Source organism: Misgurnus anguillicaudatus, chromosome 5 (assembly GCF_027580225.2).
Source record: "Misgurnus anguillicaudatus chromosome 5, ASM2758022v2, whole genome shotgun sequence".
Lineage (NCBI taxonomy): Eukaryota > Metazoa > Chordata > Actinopteri > Cypriniformes > Cobitidae > Misgurnus > Misgurnus anguillicaudatus.
The window spans coordinates 30,032,333-30,059,643 of record NC_073341.2 but is presented as its reverse complement, the minus strand read 5'-3'; the positions used below and the strand labels follow the sequence as shown (position 1 = coordinate 30,059,643).

Sequence of the window (27,311 nt, the reverse complement as noted above, 5' to 3'; positions counted from 1 at the left end):
TATTGCAATTATATGTCAAAAAATGTCAAGTAAAACAGATGGTGCATTTTCTTACATTTATTTACTTAAAGACAACCGGACACAATAAAATACAAACGTTTAAGGTTTGGGATATTTAAGAATAACAACGTAATGCAGTTAAATCGTCCAGACATACAGGAGACTTTAAATCTACGACATATATCAGCCTGCTATGCTATTAGGCTAACATGCAAAACTCATTAATTAAAAAAGGTTGAATAGTTTTGTATACATATAAAAAATAATATAATACTAAAAGAGTCAAACCGGAGTGATCTGTTGTCAAAAGACTACTCTGGTACTCTGGTTGAATTAGACGAAACCCACTTGTTTTCATTTCAACTTTTTTTGTAGTGTCGCAAAGGCACATCTGTACACATGCTTGTACATCACAACTCATGCCAAATATTGAAACCAACAAGCCCTTCGTACAAATATAAAACGGACAGACAAACAAACAGAAACTAAATATTATCTTGTTTAACTAATTTGTTTGGTATTCTAGATCCGTTCCTGCCATCAAAAAGGCACTAAAACTGTAAATACCTTCTGTTTCTTTCACATTTACATCACATTGAGGTGGCCTGTCTGCTTCAGCACATCTACAGCTGTCTGTGCTGGTAGGTAAGCAAAAGAGCTGTGCACAAAACATGTAAACAGACATTTGGAGGAAAAAACACAGCATGCATATCCAACTGAGAGCCGTTCTGTGCAGACAGGACTTAGTGTTATATAAAATGCATAAAGATGTTGTGTGGGTTCATGTTTTGATGGAGTGTGAGGTTACAGTACTTTCAAGACACTCAATCTTATTTTCCTTAGACCAAAACATAACATTTCTAAAGCTCTAAACATTACAGGTAATATGGAGAGCAAGAGATGTAGCACCATCCCTTAAATTCTTTCTTTATCTTATCAAAATGGTGCAAATTTTATTTTTTTCAAGTAAGGGGCCTATGAACCAAAACCCACCTTAAACATGCCCAAATGCACACCAGAAATGATAGGACACTGCCAGCAGCATCAGATGGAAAGACTTGTAAACTAACATCAAAGGAGGGGACAGAGAGAAGATCAGTAAGCAGAAGACTCCCATTACACTCCATACATTTAACTATTTGGCTGGCTGTTTCCTTCTGAAAATAAAGAAAGTTGACAGATAATTTTTAAATAGTGGATCTGTCTCTTTAGTGAATTTACAAACTGACTGTTTCAGACTTTATAAATGGCTGTAGTGCAGCATTTTTACAAAACATATCCCTTATAAGCCTTGAGGACCAAGGTGCAATTCAATTTATCTCTTGTAAAAAATATAAACATGAAAATATTAGATGAGGAAAGGCTGATATATATAGAAAAACAGATTACGGAGCATATAAAATGACTAGATCCTCTTTACAGGTCGGTGGCTCAGGATTGATGCACATTGGGACATTGCACGCATGGCCCCACAGTGCGGAGTTAAATGTGTTCGTCACAGATGCAAAGTGCTTTCAGATGAATCTGAGGCAGATCTGTGTTGCAGCCTGACCAGCAGGGGGCGGTAAAGGGACCGGTCGAGTCCTAATGCAACCTATCATAATTCAACAGTGGATGAAGACTTGTTTCTCTACTCTTTAAAAACCTTAGAATTTGACCATAGGGATACCTTAATTTGGTTAATGCATTACAAAACAGTATGAGATGTTAGTGTTAGTGTGTCTGAAATTTTAGCTTAAGTCTCAGTCTGTAGCTCAGTCATTCTCTCAATGCATTTCAGTCTTGGAATGTGAAAAGTTGTCAATTCCCAAAATTCCCCGTTTTAATAATAAACCGATGTGTAAAAGTGCCCAAGTACAGGTACATTTGGATCAACGGCAATGATGTGAAAACAGGTGAGGATGAAGACCAAGATGACTTCAACTGGCTCATTTCTCCCTACCTCCCTTTCCTCCAGTTTACTTTCTTTTATTTCTCTCTTTCTCTCTCTCGCCCTCCCAGTTATTTCCTCTTCCCTCTTAGTGTGACAGAGGAACGACCACCTCCACGTAGTTGAGAGGGAAGAATCCAGATTGGCCGCGCAGCATGCCTTCATACCAGTTTTCGTCGATCTGATTGGTAAGAGTGATAATGTCGCCCTCGTGGAAGCCCAACTCGCCCTCATTCTCTGGCTCAAAGTCGTAAAGTGCTTTACAGCATGGCTGCTCCGCTGCTGAGAGGAGAGACGGAGAGAGATTTAATGAAAATGGATAATGAGAAGAGATTTGGGAAATGAAATGTTAGCATAAAAACAGATGGAGGCAGAGGATTAGGTATTAGAAATAACCAAACAAAAAGACATTTTCGCATAACGACACTCGTGCGAGTGATTACGTTACATAACCAATATTTGGCATTCTAGACAAATACACAATGTAATACCTAAAGGAATAGTTTTAAAGGGACATTCCACTTTTTTTGAAAATATGCTCATTTTCCAGCTCACCTAGAGTTAAACATTTGATTTTTACAGTTTTGGAATCCATTCAGATGATCTACGGTTCTGGCGCTAGAACTTTTAGCATAGCTAAGCACAATCCATTGAATCCGACCAGACCACTAGCATCGCACAAAAAAACAACCAATAATGTTTTTCCTATTTAAAACCTGACTCTTCTGTAGTTACATCGTGTAATAAGACTGACAGAAAATGTAAAGTTGTGATTTTCTAGGCAGATATGTTAGGAACTATACTCTCAAACTGGCTTAATAATCAGTGACTTTGCTGATGTAACATGGCTGCAGCAGGCGCAGTGACACCACACACCTCCCGAAAATAGTCCCCTTGGGTACTTTCAATGGCAAGGGACTACTTTCGGGCAGTGTGCAACATCACCATGCCTGCTGCAGCCATGTTACAGCAGCAAAGTCCTTGATTATTACGCCAGAATGAAAGTATAGTTCCTAGCCATATCTGCCTAGAAAATCGCAACTTTTAATTGTCTGTCGGTCTTAGTACACGATATAACTACAGAAGAGTCAAGTTTTAAATAGGAAAAACATTGAAACTCTTTGGTCATTTTTTAGCACGATGCCAACGGTCCAATCAGATTCAATGGATTGTGCTTAGCTAAACGTGCTAGCGCCAGACCTGGAGATCAGCTGAATGGATTCCAAAACGGCAAGAATCAAATGCTCAACTCCAGGGGACCCGAAAAATTTGCACACTTTAAAAGTGGAATGTCCCTTTTTATTTGCACGTTGCAAACATCTCAAGATTATTTATATATATAAAAGTTAGTGCTGGGCAAAGATTAATCACGACTAATCGCATACAAAACAAAAGTGATTTTGGCATAATATTCTGTATGAGTGTGTGCTGCGTGTAACCATTATGTATATATAAATACACACACATTAATGTATGTATTTAAGAAACAATATATATATATATATAATAAAAAAAAAAAAATATATATATATATATATATATATATATATATATATATATATATATATATATATATATATATATATATATATATATATATATATATATAAATTAAAAATTCTGAAATGAATGCGTGTATGTGTGTGTGGTTAATATACATAATAATTACAAACAATACACACCCATATATTATGCAAAAAAAAAATCACTTTTACTTTGTATGCGATTAATCGCGATAAATCTTTGCCCAGCACTACAAAAAGTAAAAACAAACAAACATTTAATTATTTTAATTGGAATAAAAAACAATTCATGTATTGAATACTGTCATTTATTGTATGGAAAAGAAATAGTGGTCAGTCTGTCAAACCTTCAATAAGCAGTTGCTTAAAAACAGACAGCTGTATGTGTTAGTTTTCATCTCACTGCAACCATTTGGGTTAAAATGTGTTAGTGAGGGGTCAGAGGCCAAAGCCTGGGTCTATGGTCACGTGACCCAGAGTTTCAGTCTGTAACAGGGGTTCACTCGGTTAGGTGCACTCTGTGCCTGATGCCAATACATGTGCACATTTATAAACACACACAATCTTTTGGAGATATATATAGTTTTTCTAATATAACAATATTTTTACTTGTGAGATATGGGATGAGACAAAACCATCTATATCGTATTGTCTGATATGACCCTTCTTTGCAACAGAAGCTCTGCCAGAAATGAACACTGGGGTCAGACATTAGCTCATATGTTGTGTAGCTATATATTTTTTAAACAGGGAGAAAAACCCTGTCTTTGCATTAATTTTTTTTATCACACAGCGTTTAATAAAAGTGACTGCGACATCTCATACGGGGCTTTAACCTGCATTTATTCCACTTTGTAAAAAACAGAGATATTTATCATATACTCGCAATTCATCCCTAAATTACAGGGATATAAAGTTTGGTCAACACCGCCCAGCTGAGCCCTACTTCATAGCTCACATTTTCACGACTAATGCTGGGTGCACAACAAAAGATAATCAGCCTGATTTTGGGCCGACTTTAACCCTTCCAACAATCCTAGCTATGTCTCGATTATCTTGATGGTTCTACAGATTATCTTATTAGATTTTCCCTTGGTGTGAGGTGTGTTAAGAGTATCCGAACCTGATCGGAGGAACGTCGGAGCCGCCCCGATCGCGAATCGTAAATATTAAACATGTTTAATATTTACAATCAGAAATCCTGATGTGTGTGGAGAACCCCGAGGACAAACGCGCACACACTCTTGAGATTATCACGTGAAACGAAACCAATCCAATCAGAAAGCGAGATGATGGAAGACAGAAGCAGTCATGGCGCAGCACAAAGTGAAGTTGATGCAACGTGAACTTGAACAGACAATGTTCCTGCTCTCTCCATGACTTCATCCAAACACTTTTCTTTTTCCCTTAAATTTTCTGTGAAAATCATTCCAAACACTATCATTGAAATTTCTTCCTGCATATGGTCTGCCATGCTTATTCTGAAGTCTCGCGAGATTTCCTGTGTTCACAGTCGAGACTCTGGTTGAAAATCTGTGTGTGGTGTGCTGTCTTTGAAACATCATGGCACACCACACAATATAGGTGCAAAACGGTTAAATCTAGGATTTTTATCCTCATGTTAGTGGTCCATCACATTTTAAAAATCTTATAAGATGTAAAAAATCTTTTGGTGTTTACCCAGCATAAAGAAATACCAGCCCGAAAAAATGTATGACCTCACCATCCTGTCTGATTGTGTATAAAAAACCCAGCAAGTTGTATTGCTGTATCAGAGACATTTGATTCCCTTGACATGTTTAAAGCTGCATAGCTTCGCTATCCTTCAGCTAAACTGTATTATTGATGCGACTGCGGCCTCTAGTTTCTAAAAACCATAGCAGGCGTGTTAAGATTCAAATACTGTTAAAACCGACTGTGGTAAATTTAAACATGCACATTATCAACAACTCACCCTCCTCCTTATTTTCTTCCCACCCATATTGCACATAAACACACACGCACCGTCTCATGCGCAAACAAACACATTCTCCGACTCACGCAATCTGGGTTTCCACGACGTCATTCTGCCAAAGTGATGGTATGGGGCTGATAATGTAATGGGAGGAGAACACAGAAAAGCATCACTGGATGATGAAGTGAGCAGCTGACAGATGACCAACATGTGCACATACAGGCGGTGTCATCACACCCTGCCACCGGGCCGCAAGCACACAAAGCACAATGTGTCTCTCTCTGACTAGTGTCTTGTCAAAGTGGTATCCTCAATGTAACAGAGATGTTGACTGATCCAGGAGAAGAGCAATTTCTCACTTTGAAATAACAAAGGCTGACCGTGGATGAAGAAAGCTGGTATGCATATTTTGGACGTACAACCATGTTAAGCATGTTAATGGTTTTGTCATACCTGCACTCCGTGTAGGTGGGGCAGATGGCGGGGTGAAACCACCGTTCGACTGCTCATTGGTCTCTCCAAAGTCAATGACAGGTTTGGGCTTGGGGATGTATTCCTTACGAGGACGAGACTGAGCGTCTTTCATCCTGTTCGGGTAAATGAGAGTCATTTGGGTCGCTTAATTCTTTAAACAGATTCTAGTATATTGTGTTTGTGGACAAACACACATTTTGAAAGAACACATGTTTTCACACACACGCGCACACACCTGTCTTGAAGTTTGTCAGAGAGTTCCTCCAGGATCTGAACAGCCTGTTTGTGGTACTGCAGCTGTGACTCAACAAGTGACGACAGCTGGCTCACCTGCTCAATCTGTACAACCAGAAACACACATGTACATAAAACATAGTGACAATGTTTTTCTCATTTAAATACACGCTTGCGTACAAACTCAGAGCTGATTTTTCACATACAACACAAACAATTTAAAAGCTAAACAAATGAGCTCTCATTATTACAACTTGTAAGATAATGATATTATTGTATTAGACTTAATACAAAACATCCACATTTAAGGTTTCACTATAGTTTTTCACTATAGACATTTTCAAACAACTTATCCCTCAAGGAATAAGTCTGCCTAGATTCAAATTTGGCACATAAAAAAGTAAAATTGCATTGGTTCTCGCATGTCTAGTCATGAGACAGGCGAGAACCAATGAGATATCACAAGCCACCATAGATGAATCCAGAACTGTTATTGTCCTCACATTACATAATGCATCTTAACTATTGCTAAAAAGCTCAACATAGTAATTATTTTCTTCTCACAAACCTATTATTTCACCTATTAACCCACTGCAGTAACATGGATCACTTTATGATGAACGAATGCAGTTGGAGCGTTGAAATACTGAACTCTGGTTGGCATTATAAAGCAAGAAAGAGCCAGAATATTATTTAACTCTTTCGCCGCCATTGACGAGAAAAGTCGTAAATTAAGAGAAAGCGCTTCCCTGCCAAAGACGAGGATTTCCGGCTTTCCGCAATATCGCTATTATACACCAGGTGGCGGACTTCTGCAATTTATACAACCTGGAAGTAGCGCCTCACGTGAAAGAGAAAGAACTCCGTGTATGTTTTAAGATCGCTCTGCATCTGATCTATCAAAAGTCTTTCACAAAAATGGAATTATCTCAGCCTTTTGCTCAACATTGGGTGTTTTTGAAGAAACCTACCCATATTTCAGAGGTGATAAAAAGAGAATAAAGGTAGGATGAAACAGGTTTTTTGTTTGAAAGCAGAGGGTCTGTTCTTTCATTTCAGGGTTTGCCGCAGCATATTTCAGTTAAGGCGGCCCGCCTAAGCTTGGAAACCCTACCGCCTTAACTAGGTCGTCCAAAAAAAAAACAAAGGCCTGCACAAAAGGCCGTCAAGTGCACCTCAGAGAAATGAGAAAGACGTTGTCCGGACCGTCACTGTCTGGAGGATAACTAGCCAGTTGATAAAACATCTCGGAGAATAGTGCAGACGCGCTTCACACCGCGAGCATGCACCACACGGCCAAAATGAGATAAGACGTGGTCCGTCATGTCTGGAGGATAGCCAGTTGATAAAACGCGTGAACTGTAAGTGGACTTATGTTTTGTGGTTATTTAAGCATGTTATTTTATTCGTCTATAGTTCTTGCAATTTTAAAGTAAGTTAGCAGGTGATTTGGTTGTTTGAGCAACCTGCTAAGGTTTCACGTGCCTGTTGATTAGATATAATTGTTGAGCGCTCTTGCTCACATTATTTATGTGCATTATTTACATGCTACAGTAGTTACACTCCTTTCGGATAATGCACATAAATATTTTATTTATTTTATTAAAATATTTTAATTTTCATCATGACGCATACGCCACGCCCCTTTGATTGCCACGCCCCAGACCCCTCCCACCCGCCCAACCCTACCACCTTAAAGCTCACGTAACACACGCTGTTTCTGCATTTCTGATGTTAATCTGGAGTACCTATAGAGTAGTATGACATCCTTTATATCTCTGAAGAGTCTTTAGTTTAATCAGATTTATAAAAGAAAGATTAGCTTTACCGAATCTTTCCGATAACGTACGAAAAAATGAAGAAGGAGGAGTTACTACCGCAGGAGGAGCGAGTACGAGTCATGCAACACTATACAACACTGTTTTAACTTATGATTCACTACATGTTTGTGTCATTTATATAATATACACGCGCCTATTTCCAACATAAGACAGAAGTCTTACTTACCACGTGTAACTCGTCATGACCCGGTTCTGAAAATCCACAGCATCAAACACACGCAAAACTCCGCTGCTAATCCGGATAATAAACTATATCCATTGTTTCCATAAGGCTGGATGTCTTCTCCTTACATCCAAAAACACACTTCTTGTTGTGCCATTGTTGACTTTTGAAATTAAACAAAGCTGAGTGGCGTGATAAGCTGTTAGCAAGCTCTAGCGTCTCCCGCTGACTGACGGCTGGGCGGGGTTTTCCGGGGGAAGTTTTCCGGCGGAAGCCCATATAAAGAAGTGATACGTATCGAAAACCCCTGAAACGTCAGTTAGAACTGTAATCGAAAAAAACTAGCCGAAACTTGTACGAACCCTGGCGAAGTGCATTCGGCACAGAAATACTCTGAAACACGCCCAACTGCGGTTTTGACACTTTGCCTACGTTTAGCATGAGGAAACAACTCTATAACTGTGTTAATAAGTCAGAATGCTTGAAATACCATTAAACCCCCCCTTTAACTAACACATTTTCTGCTGGAAACCCTGCATTTTCTGGAAGGCATTAAACTTTTGTGAAAATCGTGAAAAATGCTGGTGCTGGCTGGCAACTTTAAAAAAAAAAAAAACGCTGGGAGGGAAAGAGTTAATATAACTCACGATTGTGTTCAGCTGAAGAAAGGCATACATATCTTGGATGACATAGGAATGGGTACTAATCAGTATTTTTAATTCTAATTCCCATTTAAGGGTGAAGTTATCCTTTAAATATAGTGAATCTTGCACATGCAAACAGAAAAAGCTTATGTTAAAGGAGCTGTATGTATGATTTTGACTGTACTTAAAGGGATTGTTCACCCAAAAATGAAAATATAGTCATTTATTTCATGTCGTTCCAAACTCATAAGACCACCGTTCATCTTCAAAAAAACAGTTTAAGATGTTTTAGATTTAGTCCGAGAGCTTGTTGACCCTTCATTGAAAATCTATGTATGGTTTACTGTCCATGTCCAGAAATTTAATAAAACATAATCAAAGTAGTCCATGTGACATCAGTGGGTCAGTTAGAATGTGTTGAAGCATCGAAAATACATTTTGGTCCAAAAATAAAAAAAATATGACTTTATTAGTATTATCTTCTCTTCCGCGTCTGTTTTGAAGCACATGCGCGAGACTAAAGTCACGTGACTGCAGTGACGCGGATGACGTACGATGTGGCTGACGTGTTATCTGGTGCGCCCCAGCTGTTTTTTTTGTGCGCTCGACTCGAGCTTCGTTTACAGTCTGAGTGAGACGCACACTGTAAGTTTGAAAAAAAAACTTTGCAAACATGGCTAAGGATAACACGTCATCCGCTTGTTCTGAAGATGAACGGAGGTCCCACGGGCCTGGAACGACATGAGGGTGAGTCATTAATGACATTATTTTCATTTTGGTGTGAATTATCCCTTTAAAGGCGGGGTGCATGATTTTGAAAAACACTTTGGAAAAGGGAGTCGGGCTGAGTACCAAAACACACTCGTAGCCAATCAACAGAAAGGAGCATATCTACTAACTGACATCGTTGCCTGGGTTGCGTATGTATAGGGCGGGTCTATCAAAAGTAGTCCAGATTCTGGCATGTTTGTTTAGGTGATTTTAAATACCAACATTGGCTTTCAAAGATCATTCACCCCGCCTTTAATCAAGAATAATACTATAATATATTTGTTGATATCTAGGAAAATACCAAATTCACATATATCTGTTTCTCTGAAAAACAGTGGTGTAGCCAGTTACACTCTGTTTCTGTCTGTTTTTGTTTTGGTATGTGTGATCCTGCCACTGCCAAATTACCCAATAGTGTATTTCGACAGCTCGTATGCCAGTTATCACTGTTGCTTAAATGAGACCGCAATGGACGATAAATGCGACCCCTGGTGGACGCAACCTCCGAAATGAGTCGCAGATTGAGGCATAAATATCCACACGAGCGGGATTGTAATTGTAAACAAAAACATTGCTAATGTCAATTTAAGCAGATAAACTTATGCTTTCAATCGTTAGCAGCTCCTGTATGTGTCTGGCAACCTGAAAGGAGGGTGGAGAATAAACCGTCTCCATGATTTTTAATGTAGACTGTGATACTAATTTCAGATGCTAGAGGTCAATGTTACATACATTTCCTTTAACACTTGCCAACTAATGCATTTTATAAACAGCCAGCTTAGATACTGAATAATTAATAAAAAGTCTCACTAGACTATTGAATTTATATCCAGAGACTATCTGCTACTGCGTTTGCCAAACAAAAAGCAATTTTAAATCAACAGATGGCGCTGTGGCACCTACAGAAAATGCACACAAATACCAACAGCTCCAGAGACCAAATGGATTTTTTTTAGCAGCAGTAAAGATTTATTGGATTACCTGCCTTGACCCATCGATGGGCTGAAGTGAAAAAAAACAAGACAGGAAACTTTCAGAGTTAATACAGCTAGCTAATTGCGACAGTAATTCTTAGGATATTCTGGCAGCGACTGTTCATTCTAATCATGTAACCAAGGCATTCTGGAAACGTCCTAAACGTAGTACATACTCATTGAGTCAAGACAAACATTAATTATTTAGTGCTGTTAATAGGATTAGAGCAACCCCTAACCTTAAAGCACACAGAATTAAGTGTCAAGCTGTCTTACGTCGGTTTCCAGAAGGTTGTACATGCTGATCTCAGCCACCTCCTTGGATTCATGAAATTTTTCCAGGGCCTGCCTGACCTCTTCATCTGGAATCTTCCCTTGACGTTTCTTCTTGTAGTCATAATCCAGCCTGCGTCCTTCAAGCTTTTTCAGGTGATGCTGAGAAAGAGACCTCGATTTTAATTCAACTGGTGTGGAATACAGTTCATGCATGAAAGATCTATATATAAAATCTAGTCTATAAAATACTCTTTATCTGTATATATGTGAAACAGACAGAAAAGAAGGCCTACCTGTATCTCTCTCAGGTCCTTGTCACTCAGGCCTTGTAAAGGATCTATAAAGTTCTGCTTCACATCAATGTCTAAGGAATCCTTTACCTCTGCCAATCTCTTCATACTTTCACCAACATCAATCAGCGCACCACCTGCACACGCAAGCAACACTTGCTCAAAGTTGCATAAGTTCTGAGTCCGGATTTTTATATAATAGTGAATCTCAAACAAAATAGCGTTCTTTTTGAAAACCCACCAAAGTTGGTTTCCTCTCCGAGTTCTCTGCCATATTTTCCCATGCATTCCCCCAGCAGCCCTTCCGCCTGTGGATAACCTGGACTCTTCACCTGCCCTCTGATTTTAGACATAGTGTTCAACATAGACAGCTTTGCACGTGATGCTGCGAGAAAAAAAAAAAAGGAAGTAGCAGAGATAAAATCAGTAAGACATTTTACAGTAATAACCAATAACATTAACTTTGCCATTAAAAAGCGTACTAAAGGACTACAATGTGTCCAAAATTTAAGCAGTAACATAAAAGGTGCAGAAAATAAATCAAGGTGTATAATGTATAGTCGGCTGCCATTACCACAAAATTAATCAGACTGAGTGGATATTTTTGTACGAGAGACTAAACATTATGAAATGAGATTGAAGTATGTAACATGAATGTAGTGCTGAGCCGTCTGATATAGACAGCATTAATAAAGGTGAATTTTAAAAACATTTTGGGATTCATTTGACCATTTAGATTCAAGTATCACAGAAAACCATGTAATATCCTGGCACATGTGAAGGTATTTTATGATCTTACCTGGATTTGGTTGCAGGTACTCTGATGTTTTAGAGATGACTTCTAGCACAGCTTTATTTGTCACATCTACTTTCTAAAGAAGCACACAGGGGAGGTCATAAAACACACAAACATCACTACAGATCAGACACAATTGTTTTTAATAATAATAATAATAATAATAACTGCATCCAATAAAAATATACAATATAAAACATTAAAACATAATTTGGGCGGTTTCCCGGACAGGGTTTAGATTAACCCAGGACTAGGCCTTAGTTATAGGACATTTAAGTAGTTTTAACAACACCTTACAACAATACTGCTGTGAATCTTGAAATAAAACAATGGCACTGATATATTTTAAGACATGTTAGAACAAGTTGAGACATCTCAAATAAGCATTTTAGTCCAGGACTAGCTTAAGCATTGTCCAGAACATCGCCCCATAGAAACAAAAATACACCCCTGCTACTGTGATAAAATTGAAGATTAGGCCTACTTGAATCCAAATTCCCAATCTGATCTGTCATTGGCTGTGAGTGTCTTAAATCTCTTAAAAAGCACAAGAACCCCCAGAGTCAGATTAATCTAGAGCTAAATCACATTATTAAAGAAGAGTATTGAAAATCCTAACTAGCATACGATTACATTTAATGTGACATCAAAACACTTATCTCAATGTCTATGTAATCTTTATTTGATGATACATGATAGATAACCACAATATCTATATTAGAAATTGAATGAAGAAGCAATTAGTCATTAGTGATTCAAACTTAATGTCTTAAAGAGCACATTTTCATAGCTTAAAAACAACGTTATTTTGTGTATTTGCTATGATACAAAGTGTTCGTGTGATTTTATTAAAACACATTATTTTCCACATACTGTACATTTTTGTAGCTCCAGATTTCACTCTCTTCACGCACTGATTTTGTACAAAACTCATCGATTTGAAAAGCGCTGTGTCCCTGATTGGCCAGCTAACCTGCACGTTGTGATTGGCCTGAATATGTCTGACATCAGCAGGAAATGTGACGCTCCTTACCATATTTGAAAGATTCACTCAGGGTATATACAGCAATCCTTAAGTTAAATTTACAACTTTTTAATACCTTTTTTAATACCTTTAGAATATTTTTTAAAACCATCACGACACTGAATTGCAAGTGTTAATCAGTGACCTTTCTATTATTTACACATATTTTGACATATATAACATACAAAAAGAATAGACATGGATTAAAGTGAAAAAAATTTCTTCTGACTGAAATGTTTTTCAGGCCAAGTCATATTCCTTTAACACTTTATGTAGGCGAGACCAATAACATTTTAAGGGGAGATTTTTTTGCCATTAATTCCATATTGAAGTCTCCTGTGGCATATATAGGTAGCTGTAGTTTGCAGGGCATTTCAGATGCGAAGGCGAAACAGCTAAATAACTCACTATATAAAAAGAAAACATGAATATCACCACCTTTAATGAATCTTTTATTTTATGTATTTATTTTAGCATTTACAAATTTTTTTTTAATCAAAGTTGAAACTGTTAACATTAGTGAATGCACCATGAACAACCATCAATTACTGTAATGACATAAACAAGAATTCATTAATGCTTATATACTCTATATTTTTCATTGTTTGTTCATGTTACATAATGCATTTACTAATGTGAACAAATACAACTTTTCATATAATATTATTCAGTACACATAAACAAATAATCCAGGGTCTGTTCTGTTCACACAACAGCTTACACAGCTATACAAACGTTAGGTATGAATATAAACCCTGAACGAGCAACTCGAGTTAAAGTAGTGTACAAATCGCACAGGATATCTGTAACCATAGTGAACGAAATTGAATGACTTTACCTTTATCAACAAAATATTATGTTACAATAGAGGCAGCGCTGATGTGCTATTTTATGCGCAATGGTTCTGCTGTTTACTTTTTCCTAAGACATAAATGGTCGTGTTTATGTGAGGATATTTGCAAAGACGGGATTTTTGAGGCATATGTGTTATTTAAGGCCAATAAAGCGGCAAAAATACATACAACACAAGCTCAATGAGAAACGAATGTGCGGCTTGCGTGCTCCTCTGACACAGAAACAGCGGACGCATTTAGCACTGTTGTTTGCGTTTGAATGGCTTAAAATCACTTGTTTTTAAACTGCGGTGCTTAAATATATGGACAAATGTTACGTTTTTGTGACCACACGCAAATGCAACTGCAAGAACCGACAGGTCGATGACATCAAAGTCGCGCGAGAGCATTTTGGAAGCAGTCTCCTCATATGATTCCTCGTCAATCTCTCTGACGGGATTTGGATGTCATCTGCCTCTTGGTTCTTGTGGCGCCACATGAAGTTTACCCACGAGTTTAACATACCCGTTGTATCAGCGGCTAGATCAGCATAGCATTAAAAAAACGTGACGTGGATGATCACGTACGTGAGAAATAATTTAGCCCCAAAATACAGGACCCCTAATGTAGTCATACTGTGGAGACACGCAAGTTACCTGGCTGTTTGGGTTTCTTAGCCCGCGAACTGAAAGGCTTGCCAATCTTCATCATTTCGCTAAGCCAAGTCAATCTCCAGTGGTCTTTTACACCTTTATCGTCTTCAAAACATCGGAGCCTTCCTGCTTTATAAGTTTGACCATGCTAGCTGAAATAAAGTTTTACCTCAGCTTAACATGATACAGTCAGAAAACCCGGAGTGGATCCAGTGCCTAGTGATTACAGAACGCTTACAGTGGAGAGAGGAATGTGATTTGGCTCCACTCCAGGCTTTGATAACATCCCAGAGACGAAAGATCTTTGATTATGTGCCCAGATATGCTAAAGCTCATATTTAAACGAACTAACGCGAACGCAGATGGAATTTCAATCAGAATAGGACACCCGATAGTCTGAAAAAATAATACCTAATTCGGAAAAAATAATACCTCTAAGCTGAATTTAACACTTTTAATGGCCTTAAATTTGACAATTTTGATTTATCACTTTTTAATACTTTTTAAAACCCCGCGGACACCCTGTAACAGGAGTTAAAGGTAGGGTAACAGATTTGATCCTGAAACATTTTTAGTTATGCTGGTTAAAAGTCTCCTCACATCCTGATAGCAATCATTGTGTTACGTTGTTTAAATGTATTTGTAGAAATTTATGTCAACTGTGAAAGGCGTAGGACCAAAAAATGTTCAACCAATCATAGATTTCGGTCCGAACGGACGTTTCCTTTTTTGTCCCCCATAAGTAAGTGTAATTTGAATGCCCACCGCGCAGCGAGTCTACGCAGACACCATACGTCATTGGCGCGTTCACGTGCGCTCACCTCTTGTCTGTAAACAGCGAGAACAGCAAACTTTTCTGCTGAATTGACAACCTGTACAGGAGTCACAAAACTAAAGGCATCTTTTATAACAACAACAGCAAAAACTGCCTGGATCAGCAAGAGCAAAAACCCAAATGAACTTCGGTAACTTTACTGCTTTACCACAAGATGCGAACGGCTGCAGGAGGCAAAGGGTCTGAAAGGGTCGTTGCACTGTTTATTTTGGTAAGGTAGGTACGCAATATGTTTGTATTGAGATGGATTCAAATATTCTACTTTGATAAAACATTGTGTTGTTTATGAAATTTGTGTTCGTTTGCGGATTAGCGTAACAGTTACTACGTCTAAACAACCGAACGTGTGCTTAAACTAATTCTGATGTAAACAAGTTGTTTATGTTGGTTATTTTGGAAGTGTTATTCACTTTGTACTGCAAAGTTTTCTCACTGGTGAATGAGACATGAGATGTGACCGTCTGATCTGTGCGTGTTCATATGTTTTGAAAGAGGTGTGACTTTGCATGGCGATTTGACTTGAGGGTGGGATCGGGATTTCATTGCTAGGCGGCTACCGTTAGCATTTTTCAAAATGTGTTACCCTACCTTTAACTTACAGGCTGCAAGTCCAAGCGGGAGGAATTATGATAATGTCGGTCTTGTCATCACCAATCCCAGGAAGTAAAATGTTGCCTACAATCCGTGTGTTTGTTTTAGTCCAAGAAAAGAGATTTACGTTGGAGACGATAACTCGCGTTATCGTTTACTTTGTGGTTTGTATCTTTTGCATATTGTTAACATGTACTAATACACACTTACACACAAAGGGAAATGTAAAATCGTGAATCTGACATTAGGTGCTCTTTAAAATGTTCTTTAACTGGATGAAGGTTTAGGAAAAAACCTGACTTTTGCCATATACCCTTATCTTGCTTTGTGGTAAACATCTTCACCCGCATTTTGAGGGAAGTTATTTGTTGCATACATGTTGGAGAAAGTGAAATTACTTCCAAGTCAACATGGTTTTAGTTTCTGAGGTTTTCAATAAGGAACTCACTTTTGACAGTATTTTCCTATGAATACACTCACTGATGCATGTGTGAGACAGGTCAAGTCTTTCATTCACTTAATGTGTTTAAATGAAAGTCTTCAGAGAGCACTTTCCCCCAACAGCAGCTAACACAATTTCTACTCACCCTCTCTAGGTCCTTAAACTCCTCGTCCAGTTTTGTTCCCTCAGCACCGCCGACCTTTTCACTCACCATCTGACACAACAAAGACAAGTCATTTTAATAGACCCGCAGAGATTCACACAGTGACATACAGTAGAGCTCAACATTCTGGTCTATTTTACCAGCTTAATGACTGTAACAAAATGATGACAAATAAATAGGCAGTTTATCAGTGTAACTGAAGAATAATCTTAAAATTTATCTGGTTTTAAGTGTTTTTCAGCAGTTCAAAAAAGAAGACGAAGCATAGCCTAGGAATTAAAGGGATAATTCACCTGGAGATGAAAAGCATCCCGTATTTTACTCATCACAAAGCCATCCTACTAGGTGTACATGACCGTCTTCATTCAGGTTTTTGTAACTTTGGCGCGGTTTGTATCTGGTATTTGGACGCATTTAGATTGGATCAGTGGACGAGAGAAACACATGTCCATTATGCCTGGTGTTTTAATCTGTTTCTTTTGTCCATTTTCAACAACTTTTGTTCTAAATACTGGTCTGTGGGCGATGGGTTTTTGATAGGTTTAAGTTGACGTACAATAATATTATGTGAGAGTACATGCTGCACAACGTTTTGTATGGGCCTGATATTTCCGAGCAATTGATAAAATAAGCTTTCACATGCTTGCAAAATAAAACACAAATGAAAGAGGTGGAGAGCTGCCACTTTAGTTTTATCAATGACAGCCTAAAGACTGCGCTGAACACATTGGGTTTGCGCTAGAAGCCTTTTTCACAGACAGCTTTAGTAAACAATGGCTGGATCGCGAGAACTAAGCAGCTCGTAAAAAAGGTCGGAAGACCAAAATGTTACAGTAACACTTTGTTACAGTTTTGCGATTCCCAACCAAGATTGGCACACAACCCGTTCAATTCGCGAATTGACTCCTTTGAACTGATTCCCTTGAACGAACAGATCTGTCCAACACTGAACTCACAAGATGTCACTGTCAGCACAGTCAGTCACTCACAGCACCTCAAAAATGAGAATGTAAGTGGTTGTGCACACCAAAACTTTTAAACGCGCCTGAAAACGCCTGGAGGACACCGATTGCCAGCTGTTTTTTCAGCTGAGCGCCAGCTTTCTTCAGCAGAGCACTTTGATAGCTGTGATACTTGAGCCGTGAGGCGGTTGGTTGTTGTAATACTTGCTATGTTAACTTTATGATAAAATAAAATAAAAAGAAGGATTTTATCCTCCAATGCAATGAAAGCCATAGTAAAAAAATAAAGCGAGCAAAGAGCAAGAAATGATGACAGCAAATGGAAGGTATTATCTGTGTCTGATAAATGCATGGTGTGGAGGAGGTCGTAAAACTGTTCAGAAAGACCAGTTATATTTTTTTCTAAAATACTTTGGCTTTAATAGTGAAATTTTTACATTTTAAACATATGTTCTGCTCTGATTTCAAATATCGGCATCGGCCAGAGAAAAAAACATATTGGTCGACCTCTAATGCATATGTAAGAGCTTTCTCTGATATTTCAGAGCGATTGAAACTTTCACACTCTTGCAAAATGAAATAAAAATGAAAGTGGTGGGGAGCTGCTTTAGTTTAATCCTCTGAATGTGGTTGAAAGTGGAAGAGCTCAAAAGGTTTTACACCCCGTTTACACCTGTCTTTAGTGTCATCCACTTGTGATGCGATCGACCAAAATGCATCAGGTGTAAACAGCCTCTTTGGGTCAGAGGTTACCCTTCAGCCTGACCTCAACAGAAATGTATGGAAGTTAGATGACTGAGCTGCAGCGGGCAGGCATGAGATTTATAAAAACACATTTGAGAAGAAAGGTGCAGTAACTCAAAAAAAGACTTGCATGTTGTTTCACAATTTCTCTTAGACCATAATGCCAATTTCCCTCCTCTGTTTTCCGGAGCTTGTGGAGTCGTAGAGCAGCATACACAGTTAACTTATGTGCAATCTACCGGCATTGCCTTTGCGATCGACTGGTCGATTGTGATCAACGTATTGGACACCCCTGACCTATGGGATGGCTTGAGGGGAAGAAAAATAGACACATTTTTAGTTATTGAAAAATTTCCAGCTATCATGAAAGTCAATATTAATACTAAAATATGGGTTTGGGATTAACAAAAAGTGGAAGCCTAGCTAATTTCCATCCTCACTGCAACTATTAAAGAACAACATTTTATAGTGTTATCAGACTGCACTCTTATAAAATTATTAAAGCTTAGACAGACTCTATTTATATGAATTTAATATCATATAAAAATAGGATCTGATTCAACCAGCTTGCTTCTATAACTGGCACTGATTATATAAGTCATTGCCCCTGAAAGTCAGGCCGAGAAAAGAGTAATAAAGTTATGTAAAAAAGTTATGTCTGTGGTGTCTTCTTCATACAAGCAACTCATTTGCCAGGAAGAGCAATTTGTAAATTTACACTTTCCCACCTATGTATTCCTCTCAAATGTGAGATCTCTTATAAACTCTGAAAATAACTTGTAAAACCGTTCATTTCAGCGCTGTAGACATGTAAATCTAATAACCCCTCCCTCAGGCTATAAACATGTAGTTGTTTCATAATTATTTTCTCAGCCACTCGCTAATTCAGCTCTTACTCAGCAGGGATCACTCTTTCCTCTGTATTTATGTACATTTCATTCTTAAAACCCCAAAATTGACATTGCTGTGTAGCACATATTGTGTGTTATTATATTATACATTATATCATATTTTGCCTTGTAACTACATTATAACAATACTGTACTTTAGGGGTGGGCGGTATGAGCAAAAATTCATATCAAGGTATTTTTCACTCTTCAGCCGGTATAACGGTATTACGGTATGTTGCCATATGAGATAAAACATTTTGGAGTCACACTGTAGTAAACCTTAGTTAAATTACTGGCAAAATTTTTATTTTTAACTTTATGTTACTAATAGGATTGGACGTAAACATGATTTTTTTATCTTTCCCATTTTTTCCTTTCAAAGCGCCATTGTGTGGATGGGTGGACTCATCTTCTTATGCATATTGTCACTAATATGGGAAGTATGAAAGTATGGAAATTAGTATGGTCATTTGCTGGTAGGCTATGTGCCTTATTACAATGTTTTACGCTACGTCCAACAACTTTAAAGATGTGTGCTGTATATCTTGTGTCTGTTTGATTTATAAATATACAAAGAACAAGATTTTCTTTTTGTTGTTAATATGAACATCTGATGGGAGATGCCATCTCACTTTAAATTATTATTAATCCCTGAACGTATTAATAAATGCAGTTTATTAATACAAGTTAGTTATATTAATAAATGTATTTATTGTATTTAATTTCATTTAATTAACCAGCAGATTCACATTGCCAAACACACTCCACTCATACGTTTTTATGCGTAAATATGCACTATGTATTGTTTAATAGCCTCTCTAATTAATAAATCTGCATTAAGAAAACGAAATTTACCATTAAAGGCTGTTTTTAATGTGTTTGGTACGTTGCTTACGTTATCCGCTAAAGCACTCTGAAAGCGCTATTCATTTAACCGTAACTCCTCAACCATTTGCGCTATCAAAAAAGGAATGGTTCCTAAAAGAAGATAAATTGCACTTTTTGGCAAATTATGGTTTATTACGGTAATTTCTTGCTTTCCGTCCTTCATTCGCTTACCTGGAGAGCGCGTGCAGGGCGCAGTAGAGAGAGCAGATCTGACTGAGTGAAAAGCGAGTAACACCGTTAAACGACTTTGAAGCAGTGAGGTAAAAAAAGCCTCCCAAATGTATATAACACTGTTGACGCGCTGTTGGTGCCTTGGGACTCGACAGTCCGACTGTTTAAGTTGATTTTCAATAAAGCAGTGTTGATTTTGTTCGCTTCTGAGTCATGTTATGTTTCAGAACCTGGTAATGCTTAGGTAAGCCACGGGCTTGTTTCTCGCCAAACTCGCTGTATACAGATCACAACACCTGAAATATCGTCTTTGGTAGGATTTGCGTGCACTATTATGTGCATCCTCTTAAAAAAAATGATGATTAAAAATGGATTGAAGTGCGATCGGAGCTTTTCGTTTTGTGTTTCTGTGGACAGCGCATCTCGGGAACGGAGGTATGACTTTTAAGACTTGGGTAAACTCCCGCGGGGTCTTAAAAAAATAACATTCATAAAGTTAAATTTAAGTCCTAGAATGAAGATCTGGGCGTTTTAAGGCCATAGATATAACTTTCTGAAGGTTAGTTTTTTGTTACACCCCGCGGGAATCCTGATAAGTGCAAAAATAGAATTTAAAATATGTAACGCCGGTATCAACGGTTTTGCAAAATCCATATCATGACGTGACACAATACCGGTAATTACTATCATACCGGTTTATTGCCCACCCCTACTGTACTTAAATAACTGAAACAAAGTGGTGTCTGAACCTGCTTCTGGCACCAGCACCACAGCTGTTATTCTTAAGAGTTAGAAACCCATCTTATGTCACAACAAAGACACTGAAGGCACAACTGTGCAACAAGGCCCAATGCTAAGTTTCAGCCTACACTAACATATCGTCGCTGCCTGATGAAACTCACGTATGTCCAAAACGGTAACTTTTCAGAAAGTGAAAAAAACACCGTATATCAAAAGCAGTTGAATGTAGCGTTGTCATACTTGGTACGGCATATTTACATGTAACCATATTCTTGCCAGTGTCATGATATAATCCACATTTGACCAAAATTGAGTTTAAATGGACATGCGTGCATATTTTACAGTAACTTTGATCGATACGCGTTCTTCCGATCATTAATTAGAATGGCCAAGTCGCGTTTCGTATTGACAGATGAATACGCTCAGTTTATTAAATAGCCTACGTCTTTGTAAAATACGCTTACTTTATTTAATATTAATTATAAGTGTATTAAATGTCTCTTGAAAACCATTAAGGGACAATTAATCAATACACTGACATGGTAATGCTACACAACAGGGTCGTCATTTTGTTTTGAAAAGTGGTGGGGACAAGAGATCTTATAAAAACATTACTGCAGGACGGGAAAAATATTGAATAACGGCGCATCAAAAATGGGCATAGCGTAGGCTAGTCAACAACAAGAAAATACTCAGCATAAAACCATCAACAATGTCGACTGCTCACATCACACATGTAACAGTCCCTGCAACACCAGCTCAACCGAACAATGCCAAAGCACCATACCGTATAAAACAGCAGCGCGTTTAATAAATGATTACAATGAATTTCATTACACATGTACAAGAAAACACACCATAGCATACAACACAATTGTGACCCTGGACCACAAAACCAGTCTTAAGCATCGCTTGATTTTTCAGAACATTTTAACCAAATGCTTTCAAAAAGTGGTGGGGAAATCCCCAGCGTAACTATCACCAATGCTAGACAGATACTTTGTTTGCACAGTCCTACCGTAATTAAGTAACTCATAGATGTTAGTCTGGCGTCCGAGGGAAACGTTTACCTCGAAGGAAAGTCATTGTCATGTTTATTCGGCTATATCCAGTGAGCTTTGATGAAACTTTACGAGACCGGCGAGATGCTTCACAGGCGGAAGATATGCGGCTTGATTGACAGCTTTGACACCAAACGGGTACGTGAAAATCAGATGACATGATTTCACAAGTTTTCATTGGCTATTTAGGTATGTGACGCATACTGTATATGGAAATGAACCTGGACATTCAATCTGTCGAAAAAATCTCAAAATCGGCAAAATGAACATACGTGAGTTTCATCGGACAGCGACGATATGTTGGTTGTTTCATTGTTTTTAACCCTCATTCCTGAATGCTTTTTAGATTACATCACTTGCATAATCTCAAACAGATGGCATTTTGTGGTGGTGACTTGAAACGTTAAGAAATTCATCTCGTTTTATGCTATTTCTATAGGAATCTTAAAAATTATCTATAACCACCCGTTTATTTCTTATTGTCACTTTCTTCAGTCTTGATATAATGTTAGCATACAGTAGAGGATAATTCTAAACTGGTCTTTTGCAATCCAAAACAATACAATACAATGCCATCACGGCAGCTTCTATGTCTGAAAACTAAAAACTAAACACAAGCATACATGTGTTTTGGAAGAGGAGGTGTCTGCTTGCAGTGACCTTTTCGCTCCTCGACATCCTGAGCATGTTTGCACATTTGTGCAATCCAGTTCATTTAGTAGACCAGGGCACAAAAGTGAACAGGTTAATAATTAACCAGAGTTTTGTGGCAAGCAGTCAACCGCCGAACCCACATGGCTCCAATATGTTGGGGTGGGGAAAGATACTGGATAGAGTCAACACAATAAACGGGGTGGAAAACATGATACAGCATAGATTAAGGACACAGATAATGATGCTCCAGGACTGACGTATTCAAGTTCCTACTAATTTAACCCTCAAATCAAGGTGAGGAATGTATTTGTACAATATAACATGGAATAACTTGCTTAACACAGACCACAGTACATTACCCAAAGTTGTTCATTTGTAGGGGTTGTTAACACAATATTTTCAACTAAAACTGGTAAAGTTTTATGTAGTCTGGCTGTTTGTTTCAAGAACAACAGCCAGGTTTTGTTATTGTTTTGGGTTTATTTTAGCCTGTTATTGTATTAGTCTATAGTTCTTGCAAATATAAAGTAAGTTAGCTGGTGATTTTGTTGTTTGAGCAACCTGGTAGCTAGGTTTCATGTGCCTGTTGATTAGATATAACTGTTGAGCGCTCTTGCTCACGTTATTTATGTGCATTATTTACATGCTACAGCAGTTACACTCCTTTAAGATAATGTAATTAATAGTGGGAAATAATCAGTTTTTACAATTTCATTCGCCAGGCGTTCTAGTTTGTGTTTATTAACCCTTTAGTTTCACTTCATCACACCGCTATTCCTGTTAGAGGTAAAAACATTTAATGCAATTCATTATTGCATTTCATGCAAAATTTAGCAGTTTTACCATATTTACATTTTTACAGCAGTAGGCTAGTAAAGTTAGACCAATGTGACTTACAAGCGAGGAGTATGTCCATCATTCGTTCCAATCCATTTCAATAAAAAAGAAATTCAGGTCACTTTGCAGTGTCAGTCTGTGTATATATGTTGTTTTAATTGATTGACACATCAGCGTTTTGTGTCTTACATTTGACTTTATGTCCCGAAGGCAGTCGCTCTACGCATCTTCAACAAGCATGTGAAGCATATAACGAAGTACACAGAAAAGGTGGATGACATCACAGTAAAGCGAGAGCGGTTCGAAAGCAGAGTCCTTATGACTTCTCGATTCACTCTCGTGGTACTTTGATGTCACCTGCCTGTCAGTTTTTGCAGCGTGGCATGAACTCAAACAAATCTTATGTCTGGGATATATTTTGGATGACGGCAAAGGGCGCGTCAACAAACAATGTGTGCATACCCCACAACCCCCCTAAAATTTCGTATTGAATCGTCACGATTTACGTGGGTCACCTGTTTTGGCTTCTTTTCATGCGGGATGTATAACCAAAACAACAATGATTGCTAACTGTGCTCAATCTGCTCAAGAGTTTATTAATACTTTGCCAACAAAGTTTACAAAATGACTGCTAATACTTTTGTTGTCTTGATTGTTAATATGTAAGAAAACATCATTAGTGCTTGACATTACCACTCGCCAGGGCGCGATTAACCAAACAGCACCCTGGCGCGGTACAGAGCCAAATGAACCAGGCTTTGGGGGTCAAAAGCGCCCGATTGCGGTTTGGATATTGTGAGTGTGAAAGGAAAAATACTTAACAAATCTATTAAGACTTTGTCACACAATTATATGAACAACTAGAGAGATAGAAAGAGGAGTCTAGGCTAAATTATAGTGTTATGAATATCTCCTGAACTTCCCAGAAACCAGTCACAAAATCAAAAATCAAAGGGCTTTAAGCATGACGTCAATTTAACAATTATCTCATGCATATTCCAGAAAGTATGTTCAAAAGTTCTCAAGAGACAAGAGGGCTATTTGCTTACACCAAGAATAATGATCTCAATCCAACACTTCCACAATGCAACTGTGCAACTCAGACCATGAGAAACACAATGATTATGCACATTTTCAAGGACAAGACGCCTTATCAGCAGCCATAGAGATAATACAGAGGTTCAGTTGTGACAGAATGTTGATAATGAAGGCAAAGTTCTGCTCAGACACAACAACACTTGGCAGCCACAGGCTAAACCCAAGAGAAAAATAAAACCGGGACACTAATGAAGAGCAGAATACATGACTGTGATGTATCGAACAGCCACAGAGACGAATAAAAAAACAAATGTGTATTTTTGCATTTCTTTTAGTGACAGTAGTTGAGCAGAAATTTCACAATTGGTCACAATTGGTCCAGTGGCTGAAGTGGGGGAAAGTAAGGGGAAGAAACTGTATTTTACTGAAGCCAGTACACTTTATTACACTTTACCAAGCAGAATGAATGTGCATAACAAGAATGCACTTAAATAAGGATGTTTATTACTCGCAGAGTCAATGTAAGAAAGCTGACCAGACTAGGGCTCTGACAGTGGCAATATTTTACCACCACAATGATAATACACCAATTCACTGCGGTTGTGCGGTGGTTATAGAATGTGTGTGTGTGTGTGTGTGTTTGTTTGTTTTTGGTGTGCGTATGTGTTCAAATAAAGATTTTAGGTAAATTGCTCAGAGGAGAAAGCTGGAGGGAGGGAGTGACTGGTGTGAGAGTGTCTTTTGGCAGGGTCTCCAGCCTCTGTCAAGTATTGAATACTGTGGAATGCTGGCATACGTTTTCTGCAGCACTGCAGTCCAATAAAAGGAGCCAAGCAGCGCACCCCCACCCCCCTCAGCGCTGCATGATTCATGCTATGCATCCCGTTCCCGAACGCTCACCGCCGGCCGTCCATTTTTCTCTGACCCCTTTCCAGTCTTCACTTTTCATGTCCCCACTGGGAATCTGAATCCGCTCCTAACAGGAAATTGGGCAACAGATTGTCCCTTCCTGTCGAGTATAGCAAACAGGCATTGAGATGCACTGTTTCCCCTACATCTGTAATGTGCCCTTAGGAAAAGAAGACCACTGCCGAAGACGAACAAACAAATTGTCGAAAACACATTAACTGAAGTGTTGGGTTAATTATATCATAAACCATATCCGAAACGTTCAGCGTGACAGCAAGGCTGAATATTACGGAGAGGGGTTTCCTGATGACAGATTTGAGTCCCTTCAAAGTGAAACACTACTAAACTTTTAAGACTCCACAATGGCTACTTCTAGCCCAATAGCATAAACAGATAAATCTGTTTGCCATAAGGCTAAACTAAATGCGAACTGATGCAACCTATAGTTTAATTAAATGCAGGTTTATCTAACACACTCGCACTAATAAAGTTACATTGCTAGCTATGCACACGTTTTAATGAAAGCCAGTTGGTGTAAAGTAACACTTTCCAACTACATAGTCAGCTGTAACTGTGACCAACTACCATAGAAACCCACAAAAAAAACAAAACCCACTAAAACTGTACTTGTTAGCAGATGGCACTTAAAGTGCAGCCAAAGGAAACTGCGGTATACCTGATGCAGCAGTACATTCTTAGCCATTTGAATGCAAATTTTGCACAAATACACAGGCACGTTATTTCCTAAAACGATTTAGTTTTCTATCTTCACGTTTAAAATTTCAAACTTACGCTTATTGCTAAAACATTTACTGCAGTAAACGTGGCAAAAGGAGTGATACGATAAAACGGGGGCGTTGTATTGCATTATCTAAAGCAAACGGACAATCCTCCGCACAAATGCAACACATTATCACCTCTATTAAGGTGTGAATGCACCACTAAGGTGACACTGACTATTTATAATGTATAGGAAAGTCATCGCATTTGAATAACAAAGCAGAAATAAGATAACAGTTAGAACAAGACCGACAGTAAACACAAAGATAGCAGTTTGTATCATTTAAGAGCATGACATTACACAATAGCAAAATACACCAATAAACAGGTTACATATAGCATGCAAAACCACATAAAACAGTTTTTAAGTGCTGAATAGAAGGCTGAAGTTTGGCGCAGCGTTAGCAGGCTAACGTTAACTTTCAGCTAAGCTAGCTGGCACAGCACTACGGTTCAATGGAAGAAAACAACAAGAAAAAGTATTTTGCAAACCTGGCTGGCTTTATAAAACTGCTTCTTCAAGCCCGCCACCGACATCTTCAAAGCGTTCTCCCCTTTTCTCGGCGATAAAACGACTTATAAAATAGATTTTATACAGACACAACTGTGTGACAAAAAGTCAACGGTCGCTGAGTGAAACATAAAACTCAAGTCCTCAGACAAGCGACACCCTCCCAGTCCACAAAAAATATTCCAGCTGGCAATTGGAAAACGTTTAATCACCAATAATATCACTGGTTCTCTTAGAAATTGTGACTTTCTCTTAAAATGTGACTTTTATACGCTGTGATTACACCGCATTTGTAAGTCTTGAGAAACTAGCGGTTTCCTGCGCAACGCAAGCACATTCCTTGTGTAGAAGGGGCTGGAAAAGGGATAAGGGACAGAGGCGCCCACTACAGGTCAGTAAATATATTGCACATAAAGAGCAAGTGCTTTAATAGACCAGATGATGGCGGCAAAGTACTACAATTCTACTAGACAGTTTCTAACTAAACTAGTTCTACTAGTAGTTTTCTAACCAGTTAGTAATAAAAACAATACCATCATTGAAAATACTGTAGTATACAGTATTAAGTAAAGTAAATGGTAGTGTACAGCATAATATTATAATATTTATTAACCTGATTTAATGTATAGTTTAGTATTCTGTATTAACTTTAGCAATTTGGTAAACTTTAGTAATTTAGTACTCTTTAATTTTTATCATTCTAGGATTCAAAAA

At 38.2% G+C, this 27,311-nt stretch overlaps 1 protein-coding gene across 4 annotated transcripts; it reads right to left on the bottom strand.

Moving 5' to 3' along the window:
- Positions 1-42: 42 nt before the first annotated feature.
- Positions 43-26,955, bottom strand: sh3gl1b (SH3-domain GRB2-like 1b). Of its 4 annotated transcripts, none has more exons than XM_055167857.2 (10): positions 26,579-26,955; positions 16,394-16,462; positions 11,874-11,946; positions 11,316-11,459; positions 11,078-11,211; positions 10,785-10,943; positions 6,117-6,220; positions 5,861-5,994; positions 5,494-5,541; positions 43-2,212 (listed from the first exon to the last, which is right to left on the bottom strand). In XM_055167857.2, exons 1-10 carry the CDS (start codon positions 26,621-26,623, stop codon positions 2,019-2,021), a joined length of 1,104 nt encoding a protein of 367 aa, XP_055023832.1. In that variant the 5' UTR covers positions 26,624-26,955; the 3' UTR covers positions 43-2,018. The 4 variants fall into 4 exon arrangements, with proteins under 4 accessions (XP_055023832.1, XP_073724062.1, XP_073724063.1 ...); XM_073867961.1 differs by having other exon boundaries at positions 43-2,209; XM_073867962.1 differs by lacking the exon at positions 5,494-5,541 and having other exon boundaries at positions 43-2,209; positions 26,579-26,954.
- Positions 26,956-27,311: the final 356 nt, after the last annotated feature.

Coding starts and splice junctions, on each gene's coding strand:
- sh3gl1b (XM_055167857.2), bottom strand. CDS start 26,623: ATGTCGGTGGCGGGCTTGAAGAAGCAGTTTTATAAAGCCAGCCAG. Junction 11,947..16,393: donor AGTTTAAGGACCTAGAGAGG/GTGAGTAGAAAT, acceptor GTGCTTCTTTAG/AAAGTAGATGTGACAAATAA. Junction 11,460..11,873: donor GTACCTGCAACCAAATCCAG/GTAAGATCATAA, acceptor TTTTTCTCGCAG/CATCACGTGCAAAGCTGTCT.